Source organism: Sarcophilus harrisii, chromosome 3 (genome assembly GCF_902635505.1).
Source record: "Sarcophilus harrisii chromosome 3, mSarHar1.11, whole genome shotgun sequence".
Taxonomy (NCBI): domain Eukaryota; kingdom Metazoa; phylum Chordata; class Mammalia; order Dasyuromorphia; family Dasyuridae; genus Sarcophilus; species Sarcophilus harrisii.
In genome coordinates, this window is record NC_045428.1 from 9,059,461 (window position 1) to 9,075,640 (window position 16,180).

General features: G+C 49.1%; 1 protein-coding gene across 1 annotated transcript in view; it reads right to left on the bottom strand.

Annotated features, from left to right (window-relative positions):
• Positions 1-200: 200 nt before the first annotated feature.
• The window catches only part of PDCD1 (programmed cell death 1), a 20,224-nt gene continuing 4,244 nt past the window's right edge, over positions 201-16,180 (bottom strand). The window contains exons 2-5 of the mRNA XM_031957445.1: positions 6,571-6,918; positions 6,163-6,321; positions 2,549-2,583; positions 201-2,081 (exon numbers count right to left, since the gene is read on the bottom strand). Of these exons, the coding sequence (XP_031813305.1) occupies positions 1,896-2,081; positions 2,549-2,583; positions 6,163-6,321; positions 6,571-6,918 (728 nt within the window). The 3' untranslated portion in view covers positions 201-1,895. The remainder of the gene's footprint in view (positions 2,082-2,548; positions 2,584-6,162; positions 6,322-6,570; positions 6,919-16,180) is intronic.

Sequence of the window (16,180 nt, forward strand, 5' to 3'; positions counted from 1 at the left end):
TCACATTTCACATGGGCTGTAGTCCACAAAGGGGGGAGGAGGGTCTCAATGAATGCTTTTTTAATGGCTGGATGGACAGGGGGAGGGGGCTCCGGAGTGGGGAGGGGGTGCTGCTATCCAGCCCTGTTTCCCCAGCAGGACTTGGACATCAGGCTGAGCTCCCTGGCTTTCCCCCGTTCTGTTTCCCCACCAAAAAACAAGACCAGGCTCACCAACAGCTTCAGACACGAGTTTCTTTTTAAATTTACAATAAAGAAACAAACTCAAAGAAATGAGGCACCAAAGCCCGATCGGGCCACCGAAAATATTAGGGGATGTCAATGGAGCAGGATTTCCCAGGTCTCTCTCCGGCCTTCCCAGAAGTCCCCAGGAGGCAGCGGAGGCCAGATTCAGCTCAGTGGCTGCCCGTGGTCTTCCCTGGCCAAGGTCAAGTGCAAATACGCAAAGTAACTAAAGAATTAGAGCTTGTCTTAAATCCAAGGCCCATGCTGCCCTGGGGGGCTCCGTCAGAGCCGTGGGTAGTGCCCAGGAAGAGCCCAGGAACGTGGGGCCCAGCAGTACCTCTCCTTAAAATAAATAATAATAATAACAATAATAACTTTAAGAAGCCAAATTGCAGAATACACAGATTCAAGAATAAGGGGCTTCCAGATCTGGAGTGTTCAGATTGAAAAGATGAGGAGTTGTCTTTAAAGAAAAAGTTAGTCCAGACTCAGTTACATTGCTGTTAATCAGGCTGAGACTAGCCCAGAAGGCCACTGGGTAGCCAGGAGCCATCCCGGGATAGGTGTTCAGGGGGAGTGAGGTCCTGCAGGGCAGCCAGGGGCCATCCTGGGGATCGGTGTGCAAGAGCAGCGAGGTCCTGCAGGCCCCAGAGGGCCACTGGGCGGCCAGGAGCCATCCCGGGGATCGGTGTGCAGGAGCAGCGAGGTCCTGCAGGCCCCAGAGGGCCACTGGGCGGCCAGGAGCCATCCCGGGGATCGGTGTGCAGGGGGAGTGAGGTCCTGCAGGCCCCAGAGGGCCACTGGGCGGCCAGGAGCCATCCCAGGGATCGGTGTGCAGGGGGAGCGAGGTCCTGCAGGACCCTTATTCTTGAAGGCACCTTGAGGAGCTAATGAAACCCCCGGTGGCTTTGCCACACGGGGAAGGAGCTGTAGGCTAGTGGGGCCGAATCCGTGATCTGGGGGCTTGGGACAGCAGGTCCCTGGGAGGGCTGGGGGTGAGGATGGCAAAGGACCGAGTGGGAGGAGTGGGCAGGATCCAGGTGGGAGAGGAGAAGGAGGCTCCATCCCCCGCCCAGCTCCCCTGGGCCCCCCGCTCCAGCTGCAGGTTAGCGCAGCCCCAAGAAGTGAGACGGAGGATGCTCCCCTCCAGGCCCTCGCCTCCCACCACCTTCAGTCCCATGAAGGTTTTCACTTTCACAGTTAGCAGCCGGTGCCCACAAAGTTTGCATCAACTCTCGGTACGAGTGCCTCCGTTTGGCCCATTTGGGGGAAGGGTGTCACCTCCTCACGGCTCTGTAGTGCTGCTCACTCTTCCCGGCAGCTCCCAAGACCAAGAAGCGCCCGGCCTGCCTTGGCAAGGGGGCTGCCCTCAGCCCTTGCAGGGTCCTGTGGGAGTCCCTTCCCTTCTCCCGGCCTCTTTCCTCTCCTGTGAAATGAGGGGCTGGATCCCCAGGGCCCTTGCTGGCTCTGCTTCTCTGAAGGGCCAGGAAACCTCCCCCTCTGCCAGGGCCGTTCCCCCAGGAGGGGCAGTGTGGCGGGGAGGGATGGCCCGCCTCTGGGAAGACCTGGAGACCCATCCCGGCGAGCCTCGGTCCGCTCCTCCATCAGACGGGACGGGAAGCCGTCCGGGGGCTCCGGAGGCCTGCAAGGCGCTCTCCAGCCTGCAGCGTCTCACTTCCGATGGGGAGAGCTGCCGGGAAACGCAGACTTCTCCTCCGGGAAGATGATGGTGGCGTATTCCGTCTGCTCGTCCGAGCTGGCCCCTCCCTGCTTGAGGGCCTCGGCCCTCTGGAAGTCCAGCTGACCGTAGACCACGGTGGACACTGACGCCACGCAGGGCTCAGCCTTCTTCGGGGACTAAACGGAGGAAACGTAGAAGATTCCCTCACATTGTGACTCCCATCAGCCCCCAGTTAGCCACGTCCCTCCAACATCCCTGTCTCTGGTGTGGCCCCCGACCGGGGGGTGCCAGGAGAGGAAGATCCGGCCCCGTTATCTGACCACATCCCCACCACAGACTCTCCCACCCTCCTTCTGGCCCCTTCTGAAAGGCTTGGGTCAGAGAGCCGAGTTCAGACGCTGCTTCAGACTCTTAATAATTAGGCTGACCTTAACCAATGTCTGCCTCAGTTTCCTCACCTGTAAAATGGGGATTATAATGGTACCCTTATCACGGGGTCAGGTGATGACCAAGTGGGATAATACAGTGTGTAAAACTTAACGTGCTACTAATGATAATTTATTGTTACTATCATCATCATCATCATTATTATTCTTCCCATAATGTGTTGGGGGTTTTTCCTTTGACAGATGAGGAAACTCACCATTGCGTCCTTGTTGCTCCCCGAGTTCTCGGCCCCTGCAAAGAAGACGGTCACTGGTTAGACAATGGGAAATCAGAGCCGAGCTTTTGCAGCTGTCGCCACCCAGAACCCAGTGTGGGGGGGGGAGTTTCCTGGAGAGAAGGGGCAGGAAGGAGTGCCAGGGCTAAGCGGGGGCTTCTGGCCCATGCAGGGAGGGCCTCTGGCCTCTGCCTCTCCCTCCCCTGGCCCAGTCCCCCAGAGAATACAGGGAAGGAGAAAAGGTCTGGTCCTGAAAGGTGAGAAACTTGAAGCAAAATTGCCGAGCAGAACCTTGCAGCAGGGTGGAGATTTGGTGGGCTAGCCCAGAGAGGCCCCTCGGGGTCCCCGAGAGAGCTGGGGCTCACAAGGAGGCATCGTTGCATGAAGGTTTCTTGCTGGACAACTCAGGGTGGAGGGCATGGTCTCCACGGGCCGGGCTCCTCCCTCCCCACTTCCTGCCCCGCCCCAACAGCCCACCATGAATGAGAACTGGTCATCCCCCAGGGAAGGTCAGAGCAGGAGGAAGTGAGAGGGGGGAATGGGTGTGGCAACGGGCCAGCAAGCCCCAACTGTTTGAAAACTCACCACTTCCCTAACCTGGACTAGAGAAGATGAAGTGAGTGTGGTGGGAATTTGGAGAAATGCAAACCGAAGGCTGAGCAAAGTCTCCAGATGTTTCTGCCTCCTGGGGGAGGGGCCAGAGGTGGAGGGTCAGAGGTGGAGCCAGGGAGATCTCCTTCTGACCAAGGCCATGACCCAAGACAATTCCAAACACCCGACGGTGACAATGCTCTCCACTCCCATAGGGAACTGGTGCACTCCGAGTGCAGACGGGAGTAGAGGGTTTTATATTTTCTTTATGGAGGGGCGGGGTCTGCTTTCTTTTATAGCATGGGTTATATGGAGATGCCTTGCAGGACTTTATAAATTCGAGCATCCGTGCTGCTGGCCTTCTCGATAAGTGGGGGAGGGTGGGAGGAAGGGAATTTGGAACTCGAAAAAATTCTTAAATAAATGTTTAAAAGGTTTTACATATGATTGGGAAATCTTTGGTATAAAATAATAAATAAATACATAAAATAAATAAATAAAATAAAATATATGTAATTTATATAATAAATAAATTTTAAAAGAAGAAATGTACCTATTTAACATGTATAGGACTGCTTGCCATCTGGGGGAAGGGATGAAGGGAGGGAGGGGAAAAGTCGGAACAGAAGTGAATGCAAGGGATAATGTTGTAAAAAAAAAAATTATCCAGGCATGGGCTCTGTCAATAAAAAGTTATAATTATGAAAGAAGAAGAAGAAGAAGAAGAAGAAGAAGAAGAAGAAGAAGAAGAAGAAGAAGAAGAAGAAGAAGAAGAAGAAGAAGAAGAAGAAGAAGAAGAAGAAGAAGAAGAAGAAGAAGAAGAAGAAGAAGAGGAGGAGGAGGAGGAGGAGGAGGAGGAGGAGGAGGAGGAGGAGGAGGAGGAGGAGGAGGAGGAGGAGGAGGAGGAGGGAGGAGGAGGAGGAGGAGGAGGAGGAGGAGGAGGAGGAGGAGGAGGAGGAGGAGGAGGAGGAGGAGAAATGTACCAGATCCTTCTGATCAATGGAGATCCAAGATTGTAAATAGACTAGGGAATAAAATGTCCCTTAATGGTCCAAAACCTCTCATTCACACTTTGTGACAAAACCAATAGACACAATCACATATGAAATGTTCAGCATAAAATTGCTGGATAACCAAAATACAATTCGACACTAGTTGGTTCTGATTGTTAAGTCTTGTCTGCTGAGTCTGCCTTTTTTATCTAGTTGAAAGAAGATTGTTGTTTTCTTTTTTCATTATTCTATTACATGGATGGAGTTTCACACTGTGCATGTTTTTTTTTAATTATTTCCTTGAATTACTGGATGGATACAAATGAATAATGTCAACTTCAATTTTTAAAAAAAATCTGGTCTTTAGCTTGAGCTTTTGACTAATGAGTCTAATAATATTTCAATCAAGTCCCTTCTCCACAAAGCTCTTGTGCAATTCAAAGGAGAGGATATGTGCAAACTGTTTCCAAACCTCAAAGCATCATTGAAAGGTATTTGGTAGCAGTGGTGGTAATAGTAATAGTAGCCACAGGAAGAAGAAGAGGAGGAGAAGGAGCAGCAGCAGCAACAGCAAAAGCAGTAGTAGTAGTAGTAGTAGTGGTAGTAGTAGAAGAAGTAGAAGTAGTAGTAGTAGTAGTAGTAGTGGTGGTGGCAGGAAGAAGAGGAGGAGGAGGAGGAGCAGCATTACTTGGAGTAGAAGTAAGAGTGGTATGAATAAGAGGAGGAGGAAGAGGAGGATGAGGAGGAGAAGGAGGAAGAAGAGAAGGAAGAGAAGGAGCAGCAGCAGCAACAGCAAAAGTAGTAGTAGTAGTAGTAGTAGTAGTAGTAGCAGGAAGAAGAGGAGGAGGAGGAGGAAGAGGAAGAGGAGGAGAAGGAGGAAGAGGAAGAGGAGGAAGAAGAGGAGGAGGAGAAGGAGCAGCAGCAGCAACAGCAAAAGCAGCAGCAACAGCAGCAGTAGTAGTAATAGTAGTAGTAGTAGTAGTAGTAGTAGTAGTAGTAGTAGTAGTAGTAGGAAGAAGAGGAGGAGGAGGAGGAGGAGGAACAGCATTACTTGGAGTAGAAGTAAGAGTAGTATGAATAAGAGGAGGAGGAAGAGGAAGAGGAGGAGAAGGAAGAAGAGAGGAGGAAGAGGAAGAGGAGGAAAAAGAAGAGGAAGAGAAGGAGCAGTAGCAGCAGCAGCAAAAGCAACAGCAAAAGCAGTAATAGTACTAGTAGTAATAGTAGCAGCAGCAGTAGTAGTAGTAGCAGCAACAATAATAGTAGTAATAACAATAATAGCAGTAGCAGTAGTAGTAGGAAGAAGAAGAGGAGCAGCAGCGTTAGTTGGAGTAGAAGAATAGTATGAATAATAGAAGGAGGAGGATGAAGAGAAGGAGAAGGAGGAGGAGGAGCAGTGACAGCAAAAGCAGCAGCAGCAGCCGCAGCAGTAATAATAGTAGTAGGAACAATAATAATTATTATCATTATCATACTTTCAAAGTAACACCATAGGATCAGACTATTTAAACACCTTAGAAAGCCTCAAACAGTTGAAGAAAAAATAGCTGATTTCTCCAAACTGTTCCCTGGGGATGACTGTCTTCCATATGTAGCTTTCTTTGCTCAAAAGGCAGCTGGGACAGCGAGGGGAAGTCGCCTGTTCTAGGTCACACGACAATTTGAGGCAAAAGCCAGAGTTCTGAGCTTCTTGACCCTCTGGCTCCCACTAGAAGGCCGGCTCTCTCTCTAGATCCTGACACTCTGGCCGTCTGGTCACTGGCCCCTGCACCCTGTGCCCCAGGATAAACAGTGGTGCTTGAAACCAGTTTGTAGCATTAGGGAGGACGGGAGAAGGAAGCTGGGACTAAAATTCTGCTTTCCCTTGCTTGGGTCTGGGTTCTGGGGCCAAGGAACTTATGTTCCCACAAGGGAAAACCATCCACCAACAGGAATAGAGAGAGAAGATGCAAGGCGATCTGATGCAGGAGGCACAAGGATGTGGGGTGGGATGGGGATGCTAGGGGAAGCCGTTACCTCCTCGACCCGGGAATTCTACCACGACCAGAATCCAGCAGAGCAGCAGCAGCAGCAGGACAGCCCCCACGACGACCGGGATCACAATGAGCCACGGGAACTTTTCGGATTGTGCTTGGGTGGTGACAGGAGGAGCTGTGGTCGGGACCATGATTCTTTCTAAAAGTTGGAGGAGAAGGCAGGAGACATCTCAGACCTCAAGTTAAGTGGCAGGGGGGCTTTCCTCAATGGGGCAGGACAGGGTAAGCAAGAGCGAGAGGAGGAGCAGGCTCCCACAGCGGTGACACACGACCCAGGCTGAATTAACTGGACCCCAGAGCACTCTGGGACACAGCCTCAGAGCAGGGACTCTCCCCAGGCTCTGGTCCATTTTGGGGGGCCCCGGGTTCCCCCGGAGGGCTAACCCACCTGTCACATTGAGCTCTGACCGACCGCTCTCTTCCACTGTCGGCGTTTCGATGTTGATAATTCCGCAGAAGTATCTCCCACTGTCGTTCAGCCGCAGCCCCAAGATGGTCATCTCATAGAACCGCTTGTGGCCCTTCATGGCTATGTGGTACCTGTCCTGCAGGTGAGAGCTGGGCGTGTCTTTGGGGTAGGCAGCTAACTTCTCCGGCTGGCTGCCATTCTTTTCTCGGTACCAGTTTAAGATGGGAGCTTTTAACTTGCTGGAGACGTTGCAGATAAAAGTGGCGTTTTCTCCTTCTGTCCTTGAGAGCTGGAGTGGCCAAAAGCCAAGGGTATATTCGGTTTTCACTGGAAAAAAATGGAATCCGAGGTGAGAGTGAGCCGTCCACCACATCCCGGTCTTCCAACCCCTTCTTTCTGTCCACAAGACAGTCTTCTTGCCATTCCATTTTGCCCTCCCCTCACCCCAGCCCTGTGGAGGTAAGAATTGGGTTTCATGGTCACGGCAAGATCGTTACAACCCAGAGATTCTGTAGCTGAAGAGTTATTACAGAGGCAGGGGCCAGCAGGTGAGGGAAATGAGTGTCTGTAAAAGGAGAGGATTTAGGACAGCCAAGAGAACTGTTGTTTGGTCTGTTGTTTTCAGAGCCCCAACCTACCCATTCTAATTGGTGGGAAGTCAATCAAGAAAGTCATTTGTCTGGCCTATATTGAGGATGAGTGTATCCTGGAGACTGGGCTCTCCAAGGATTCTAGATTTAAAGGGCCCTCAGCGTTAACCCTCCCTCATTTTACAGTTGAGGTTAAGTAATTAGTGCAGGTTGTACAAGGAGTGAGAATCAGAAGTGAGATTCGAATCCCAGCCCTTTGACTCTGGAACCGGTGTGTTTTCCACCATACTGAGCTTTTCTGAGGAAATTCTAATTATCACGAGTATTCCCAGGATAGTGAAAGGAATGAAAACCAGACCCTGAGAATCAGACAAAAAAATTCTAAGGGAAAAGAAAATCAAGCGATTCCATGCTACATTTAAGGAGAAGGGAAACATGAGTGGATTCTGGACTGGCTCTAATTTTTCTTCCTAAAAGGACCCCAGGGATGTTCCCAAGGGATCTATGTTGGACATTAACAGTTTTGTCAGTGATTTGGCTAATGGCGCGGGTGACACGCTCATTGAATGTGCAGATTGCGCAAAGCTGGGAGGGACAATTAACCCACTGAAAGGAGAGCTCAACAGCCTTAGACTGAAGACTGTGAGATTGAGTAGGAATACACATCAAATCCTACACGTAGGTTCCAAAAAGTCCATTTTCCAGTACAAGCTGGGGGAGACATGGCTAGCCAACTGTTCCTCTAAAAAGACAGAGCTTTTAGTGAACCACAGGCTCATTTTGAATTACCAGTGTGTCATGGCTCCCAAGAAACTAAAGCCAACTTGGGTTGCCCCATGAAAGATAAATTGTCCAGGAGAAGAGAGAAGATGGGTCCTATGTCCTCTGCCCTGCTCAGATCCCATCTGGAGAACCACATGTCATCTGAGAGCACGAGGGGGACAAGGAGTCCACCATTCAGGTCGACTGACGACCTACTTTCACAGTAGGCCAAAAAACCCAAGGCCATCTGCACAGACCACCGGTCCCACTGCCATCCTGTCCCTGAAACTTTGTCCAAGCAAGCGGCCCTTGGGGGGTATGGCTTCCCGACTGTCCCTGAAGGACACAGCCCCCATCCTCTCCTGATGGAAGACATGGAAAGGGAAGTTGTCACAGGCTAAGTTTTTGGTGCCATCGGTGACTCAACATCAAAAACAGATCGGATTTTATCAACGGGAATGACAGCAAAGAAAAGGTGTGGCCATCTGGAACATGGGACCCACTCCTCTTAGGTTCCGGGGCACTCCATCTGTCCTGTCGTTGACCCTTCCCATATATATCATTTCCCCCTAAAAACATCAGCTCCATCAAAACAGGGGCCATTTTCTATCTGCTCGCCAGTGATGTGACAGAAGGAAGGTGGGGAGAGAAAGCAGAGATTCGGAGAAAGCGAAGAGAAAACCCAAGCCCAGATTCAGAGCCTGGGACCCGCTGATCACTGGAAGTGGAGAGTCAGAAACGAAGCAGTGTCTGCCCTCATGGGCTTCCCTTCCGCTGTACGCAGCGGGCAGCAGGGACCCAAGTGAATAAATGCAAGATCTGGGGACGGAGGCCGGGAATGAAAGGGAGGCTAAGAAAGGTCCTGATGGCGGGTGACCCCCAAGCATCACTCTGAGGGGTAAGGAAAGGGGCACTCCAAGCACAAGGCACAGCCTGAGCAAAGGGGCAGAGGTGGGAAGTCTGGTACGGAAAATAAAGGCGGGAGCTTGGGGATAAGGCCAGAACCGGGAGGTGGAAGTTCTTCAATGGCCACAGAAGCAGTGGGAAAGCAGCCCTGATGAGGTGGTCCCTGAGCTGAGCCTCGGGGGCACGTGACTAAGGGTCTTCCTGCTGAGGTGGGCGGCCCAGAGACCCCCAGAGCTCTCCCCCGGCCCAAGATCACGGGCCACTCTGGCTTCTGAGTTTCTGCCTCACCTGCCCCGGCTCAGAGCCCCAACTTACGTCTGGGTTACACAGGGCCCGCCCCAGTTTCCCCCTTCCCTTTCAGGCAGGGTGGAGTTGTGGGGGTGGGGTTCTGAAACCAGCGGCCTTGCCTCGGCTGCCTGCACTCACCCCCGGGCTCAAGGGTGGGCCTTTCCTGAGGGACCTGGGCAGAGAGAAGTGGGCGGCCGTCCCTGCCCCGTACATCGGGTACCAGCGGAGGGTGGAGGCTTCCTCGAGCTGGGCCATCTTCCAAGTGGGGAAGGGCCAGACACAAAATGCCTCAGGTTTGGGGGGTTTTAAATAAACAATAAATCCCCCTTAAGGACTCCCGGGCCTGAGAAATACATAAAAGGAACTTTAGCCACAAACCCCCCCGATAAAGCGAAGGCGACGTCCAAGGCGGCTCCGGAGGAAGGGGATGGGAGAGACAGATCGGGCATCCACCCCAGCCCCCGTACACACACAGATTGGGGGCTGAAAGGCACTGAAAAGGTCTGGTCCAACTCTTTCCTCCCACTTCACGGAGGGAGAGAGCCGTCTTGGAGGAGACCCAGTCTGGCTCCACAAATAGCAATTAAGCACCTACTATGTGCCAGCCCAGACAGGCAAAGCAATCCGGGAAAGCAAAGCAGGGAGCTCACGCTCTTGCCCGTGTTCATACGGAGGGAAATTCAAAGATTTTTAAGAGGGAGTGATTGTCGACTGGAAAGCTCAAGAAAGGCCTCATGGAGGCAAGAGCTAAACCTGACTGAAGCTACGGGTCTGGAAGGTGAGGAGGGGATGAGCAGGGGCCCGCCTGGGAAAGGCGGTGATGAGAAATTGACGGGACAGTTTTACGGCGTGAGCACAGTCTTCCTGCTCAGCACTGACCTGCACCACGATGTTCTATGCCCCAAACTAAAGTAACCCCATAAATAACACACGGGGAGGAGAACTCGCAAGGGGACTTGAGGTTGTTGTCTGTGACAATAAAGGAAACCCATTGTCCAGCGAGACAAGAAGCTCGGGGCCTCTTGGGTTTGGGGCCAGGAGCCCTGCGATCAGCAGAGTGATCTGGGAGCCTTGAGTTTGAGTCCTCCCCCCTGGCCTTTATTACTTTGCAAGCTTGGGCAAGGGTCCTCCCTTCCTGGAGTCCAGCTCAGAGGGTTATTCCAGAGAATCCACACTCCTCCCCAACGGCTGCCATCCCTCCCCATGGCCTTCCATCTGCACTGTGTGTATCTTCTGTGACCGACAAAGGGCCACGTCTTCTCCCAAAAGCCTTTGGGGGCCGCGGGGACTGCTTTTGCCTTTCTTTTGTCTCCCCAGTGAGTCTGGCACAGAGGCTGGCCCAGGTTAGGGCCTGGGGGTTCTTGATGAGTGAGAAGAATATGGGACAAGATGTGAGGACCCGAGTCCCCCATTTGAGCCCCTCCAAGGGGGGAGCTGAGAAGCGGTTACTGTGGGGGAGAATCAGGACAAAGTGACTGGCGGAAGGACCGAGGCTCCCTCGCAGAGTGTCTGAGAAAGCTCAAGGAGGAAGGAGCTCTGCGGTTAGTGAGTGTTTGAATGTTCCCCAGTGATCTCCCTGCGGGAAGGCCGGCTGCCGGCTCTGCTCTTGCTCAGGTATGGAGTCCAGGCGGCCCCCAGAGGTTCTCACCTCTCCTGAGAGCTCCGGGCGGCACCTCGGCACTAGGAGATGCACCCAGTGGTGGCTGGAACCAGCTTAAACCGAAAGCCGGTTGTTAAATTTCCAGTGTGAGCACTCACACCCCAGAAATCAGCAAACACCAAACGTCAGGACCTGGCTTATTTGTCGATGCAGACGTAAGAAAGTAATGGAGAAATGCTAATAAGCTCAAGCAAACCCAAGTGTCCCTGCACATTTTTTCAGAGAGTAAGGCCTTAAACACACATCAGCATATCCTGACACTCACAGCAAAGGTTTTTCATCTAATCTGCATGAAAATGAAGCTAAAAAGTTCATAACTGCTACAAACTCACTGAGGTGGATCAGTTACCCTAAAAAGAGCCTCAGTTTCTTTCTCTGTAAAATGAGCAGTTTGAGACCATCAGGACAAAGAAATAAAGAGAGAGATGATCATCAAAGAAAATGGGCTTGGGGAAGCTACCTTCGAGGCCCAAATGTAAGACCTGCCACATGTTACAGACAGCGAGTGGTACGTGTGCCAGTTGGGTCGGGGCATTGCGGCTTAGACCCGCCAGAGCATTTGGCGCAGATATCCCCAGGCCTTGGGATGGCTCTCGGACCCAGGGCCACTGAAGCCCTCCCTGCCCCGCTCCCCTGTCTACATTTCTTCTTTTGTAAAGTGGAATAAAAGCCCAACCAGGCTGATGGGGAGAAAAGCTTTACGAATAGTGAGGGGGTGACCCACTGCTGACAGGCCTCTGGCCCCACAGGGTATTTTAGAAGTAGTGGGAAAGGTCTCCCCCACTGGCAGATATCTGTTCACTGGTACATCCCCACACCACAGACTGTCCGGTGAATATTCCCAAGCCAATGTCCTCTGGGCATCTGCAATTCCCCCCAGCTAAGCCAAAGCCCACTAACTGCCCCCCAAATTCAAGTCCAGCACCGTCCTCCCGGAGCCCGGGGACTCGGCTTGTCAACCTCAAGGTCTTCGCTTCTCTTTCTCCCTCCCTTTACCCCACGCCCACCATTTCCAGTCCATTTCCAAGCCTTCTCATAGATTTAGAATCATAGACCTAGAGGAAGAAAGGACTATTGAGACCATTGCAACTACAAAAACTCATCCAAAAAATAAACATTATAGGAATTCATGTTTCCTAATGTTGCACCATTAGGAAAATAAGCAAAACAATCTTATTAAAAATAAAAATATCGAAAACCACAGGATGACAAAAAGGGGGGGGGGGGGAAATATTGTCGTGTGTCCAGCAGAACATCAGGGAGGATTCAAAATGTGTAATAATAAATTTCCATCTATATAATAGAAGACTTTATATTCATGACCCTCCTATCCTGTATCATGGCTATAGCTTTCTTGCTGTAGGTTATTCTTTTATTCTCTGTCACACACACACACACACACACACACACACACACACACGTGCTTTATAAAGTAAAAATGTGTGAAAGTTGGACTATAAGGAAAGCAGAATCCTGCGGAATCGATACTTTTGAATTGTGGTACTAAAGAAAGTTTTGTTGTTGTTTTTTGTTGTGTTTTTCCCCCGAGACAATTGGGGTTAGGTGACTCGCCCAGGGTCACAAAGCTGGGAAGTGTGAAGTGTCTGAGGTCGGATTTGAACTCTGGTCCTCCTGACTTCAGGGCTCATGCTCTCCCCACTGAGCCCTCTAGCTGCCCTAAAGAAGATTTTTTGAGAATCCCTTGAACAGCGAGATCAAATCGGTCAATATTTCAATAAATTAATTCAGGCTCCTCGCTGGAAAGTCAAATACTGAAACTGAAATTTAAATGCTTTGGCCACATGAGAAGATGGGACTGATAGGAAAAGACCTTGGTGCTGGGAAAGATTGAAGGGAAAGGAGAAAAGGACTGCGGAGGGCGAGATAAAGAGATACTGTCCCGGAAACAATGAATAGGAGCTTGGACAGACTTGGGGAGATTGTGGGAAACAGAAGGTCCTGGTGTGCTGGGATACATGGGATCATTAAGAGTCGGATGTAACTGAACAGCTGAACAGATAATTCAAAGGGAAATCCTATTCTAAATAAATAAAAGTAAATAAATCCTATTCAAAATAAATACAAAATGTATATAAGAGTAGACTTGTTCTCAATCTACAGAATACACAATGTATTTGTGTATTCAAATGCCACGTGCTCCTTAAAGACAGAAAGAACAACTCAAATAACTGGAGGAATATTCAGTGCGCAAGGCTGGGCTGTGCCTGTAATAAAGCCGTGATAAAAGTGACAGTTAAGTTACTTTACACTTTCAGTATATCACATTATCAAATGGATCCTTTACAGGACTTGATAAAAATAATAACTAAATATACTTGAGGAAAAAAGATCTAAACTATGAAGGGAACATCTTGGGGGGGGAAATGTGGAAATAAAGGGCAAATAGCACTTCCTGAACTCATAATAAAGCAGCAATCATCAAAATCATCTTGGTTTCATGATAGAGAAATAAATCAATGAAATGTAGGCTAGACAAGAGAGAATCTCAAACAATGGAGCTCAGTAATAATCCATTGCTCAATAAACTAAAAAACAAATTACTTAGGAAAAACCGTCCTATTGCATAAAAAAAAAAATTGATGGAAAAACTGAAAACCAGTCTGACACAAAATCGGTTTAGGTTACAATAAATTCTCAGTGGATGCAGGACCTAATTATTAAAGCTCTTACCCTCACCTCATCTCCCTACCCCCCAAAATAGGAAAGAAACAGGGATAGTTTTTACATTAAAATAGGAAAGAAACAGGGATACTTTTTACATTAAAATAATTTTTATAGCTATGGGTAGGATATGAATTTCTAAGCAAAGAAGGGATAGAGATTTTTTAGCTAAATGGATGACTTTGATCAAGTGGATTGTGAAGACCTCCTACAAAAAAAAAATAAATAATGCATCTAGCATAAGAAGGGAAATAATCAAAAGAAGAAAAATCATATCAAGTTTCTCAGGCAAAATATTTATAGCTGAACTACAAAACAGAAGACCATTGATTAGGGAAGAGATAAACTAACTGTGGGTACATAAATAAACATAATGGAATATGACCGTTTGTAAGAAATGACAATTATAATGAAAACAGAAGCATGGAAAGATTTACATAATATGAAGCAGAATAGAGTAAGCAGGGCCAGAAAACCACTCTCTCCAGTGACTGTAACAATATAAATGGAAAGACCAACCACAAAACAACCCAAATGAGTGCTGAAATATTACAAACAAGGATGTCTCTAAAGAAGCGAATTAAGAAGGCCCCTCATCTTCCTCCTTTGCAGAGAGGAAAGATCCATAAGGATGGTACATTGCAAGTGTTTAAGGACTTTTATGCTGTATTAGAGTTACTGCTTCTTTTCTCTTTTTCCTCTTTTAAAAAAATATAATTTATTCTTTAAAATAGCTCTCTAGGAAGAGGAGAAGAGGAGGGATAATGGAAGAAATTCTGTGACAGCTTTTTTTTTAAATCAGTAAAAATTATTTTTAAAAATAAAAACACAATGTCCATTAACAAAGGGATCACAGGGAAAAGAGGTGTGAGAGCTGACAGACATGGGTCAGCATTTGGATCCCTGCAAATTTCCTCATCTTGATTCCCATCTTGGAAAATTCAAAGTGTCCTGTAAGAGGCAGGAGAGAGAGACAGAGAGACAGAGAGAGAGACAGAATCAGAGAGAGACAGAGACAGAAAGACAAGAGACAGAGAAACAGAGAGAGAGAGAGAGAGAGAGAGAGAGAGAGAGAGAGAGAGCACCAATTGTATTATCAACAGCTTCTCAAAAGTTGCCATGAAAAAGAAAAATCCAACTCTCTTCTTTTTCTATCCATGGATGTGTAGCCCTCTCTCAAATCCTCTCATGGCCAAAAAAGAAAGAGATTGGGCTATTTGGGGAGGGATTTGTGTCAAAGAGCAGAACACTCAGAATGAACATCAGAAGTCAGAAAGAACACTAACTCTCATCCCTTCTTTGCCCATCATCTGGCAAGCCTGACGCTAGGAGGGAGTAGCCACTCACCCCCCTGGGCCACAAGGCTGGAATGAGTCACATAAATACAGCAGACCTTGGACGGACATCGATTCCCTTTTCCTTTCACCCAGGATACCCGTCTGGATGCCCAGGAGCTACAGCCAGAGTTGGATTTTCCACAGAGTGAGCTCAGTTTCCTTCTCCCACCTTCTTTTCTGGGCACCCCTTTTTAAAATGGCAGGTGTTCACCCCTTCAGGATGTCCCTAAACCAAGAGGGTAGAAATAAAGAAGGACCTTGGGGGGGTCGGGAGCCTCCCATGACCCGACCATCTTTCCCTCGACCCCAGGAAGCTTGGAATCGCAAAGACATCTCGAATCCCGATATCAAGACCCCATTATTCTCCCAACGCTCCCCTGCAGGAGAGATGTTCTATTAGCCCCATTTACAGAGGAAAAAGCCCCAAACTCAGAGCTGAAAGTGCTCGTCCAGTCACATCACAAGAATATGTCAAAGCCGGGGCTGATTCAGCATCGTCCCCTCACTCCACACTCGCTCCCAGGCCAGAAGACCCCCAAACGAGGGGGAAGCCTCCCATCTCATCTTCCTCGGAGGTGATCCTCCATCTCGCCTGCCAATAACTTGCTGGTTCAGAGTTCTTTTCACGTTGTCACTCCCATGAAGCTAAGGGCTCTCTGAGAACAGGGATTGACTTTGGCCTTTTGGATGCCATCACACAATAGAAGGCACTGACTTAATAGTTGCCTGAATTCAAGTTTTCCAGAGGCCATATACACACAGCCCTTCCCACCCACCTGGCCTCTGCTCTCCACGGTAATAATTATTGCTGACAGTCCCATATCTCTATATGACTACAAAATACTTTGCATAAAGTTTTCCATGTCATGTGAGGCAAATCTCATCTTCGAGATTACTGTTAATGCAAATTTCAATTAATATAAGTACTATTGCACCCATTTTCCAGATGAGGAAAATTACGGGTTCAAAAAAAATCCACTGTCTTGAAACGAGTGAGTGACAGCCCTGAGTCCAAATCGTGGAATTATTACTCCTGCATCGCCCTGGTTTTTGTTCCATACAGACATGGAGATAATTGTTCGAAATGGAGACCGAATTTCTCATTTTATTCCAAACCATCACCGAGTCACTCCCTCGATTTGCTCTTCTCCTTGCTGACAAGGGTTAATTCTTTAGCCTGGATGTCCCCTAAGGTTGGTCTCAGCTCTAGACTCAACTAAACCTCAACGTCTCCCAATTGGGAGTCCCCGGGGGGGACGGGGTCTCTGCTCAATGCTCTCTGTTCTGTCTCCTTAAGGGGGGAGAACAAAAAAAAAGAACACCATGCTGGGGTGGGGGGTGGGAGGGACGAGCCAAGTACAGCA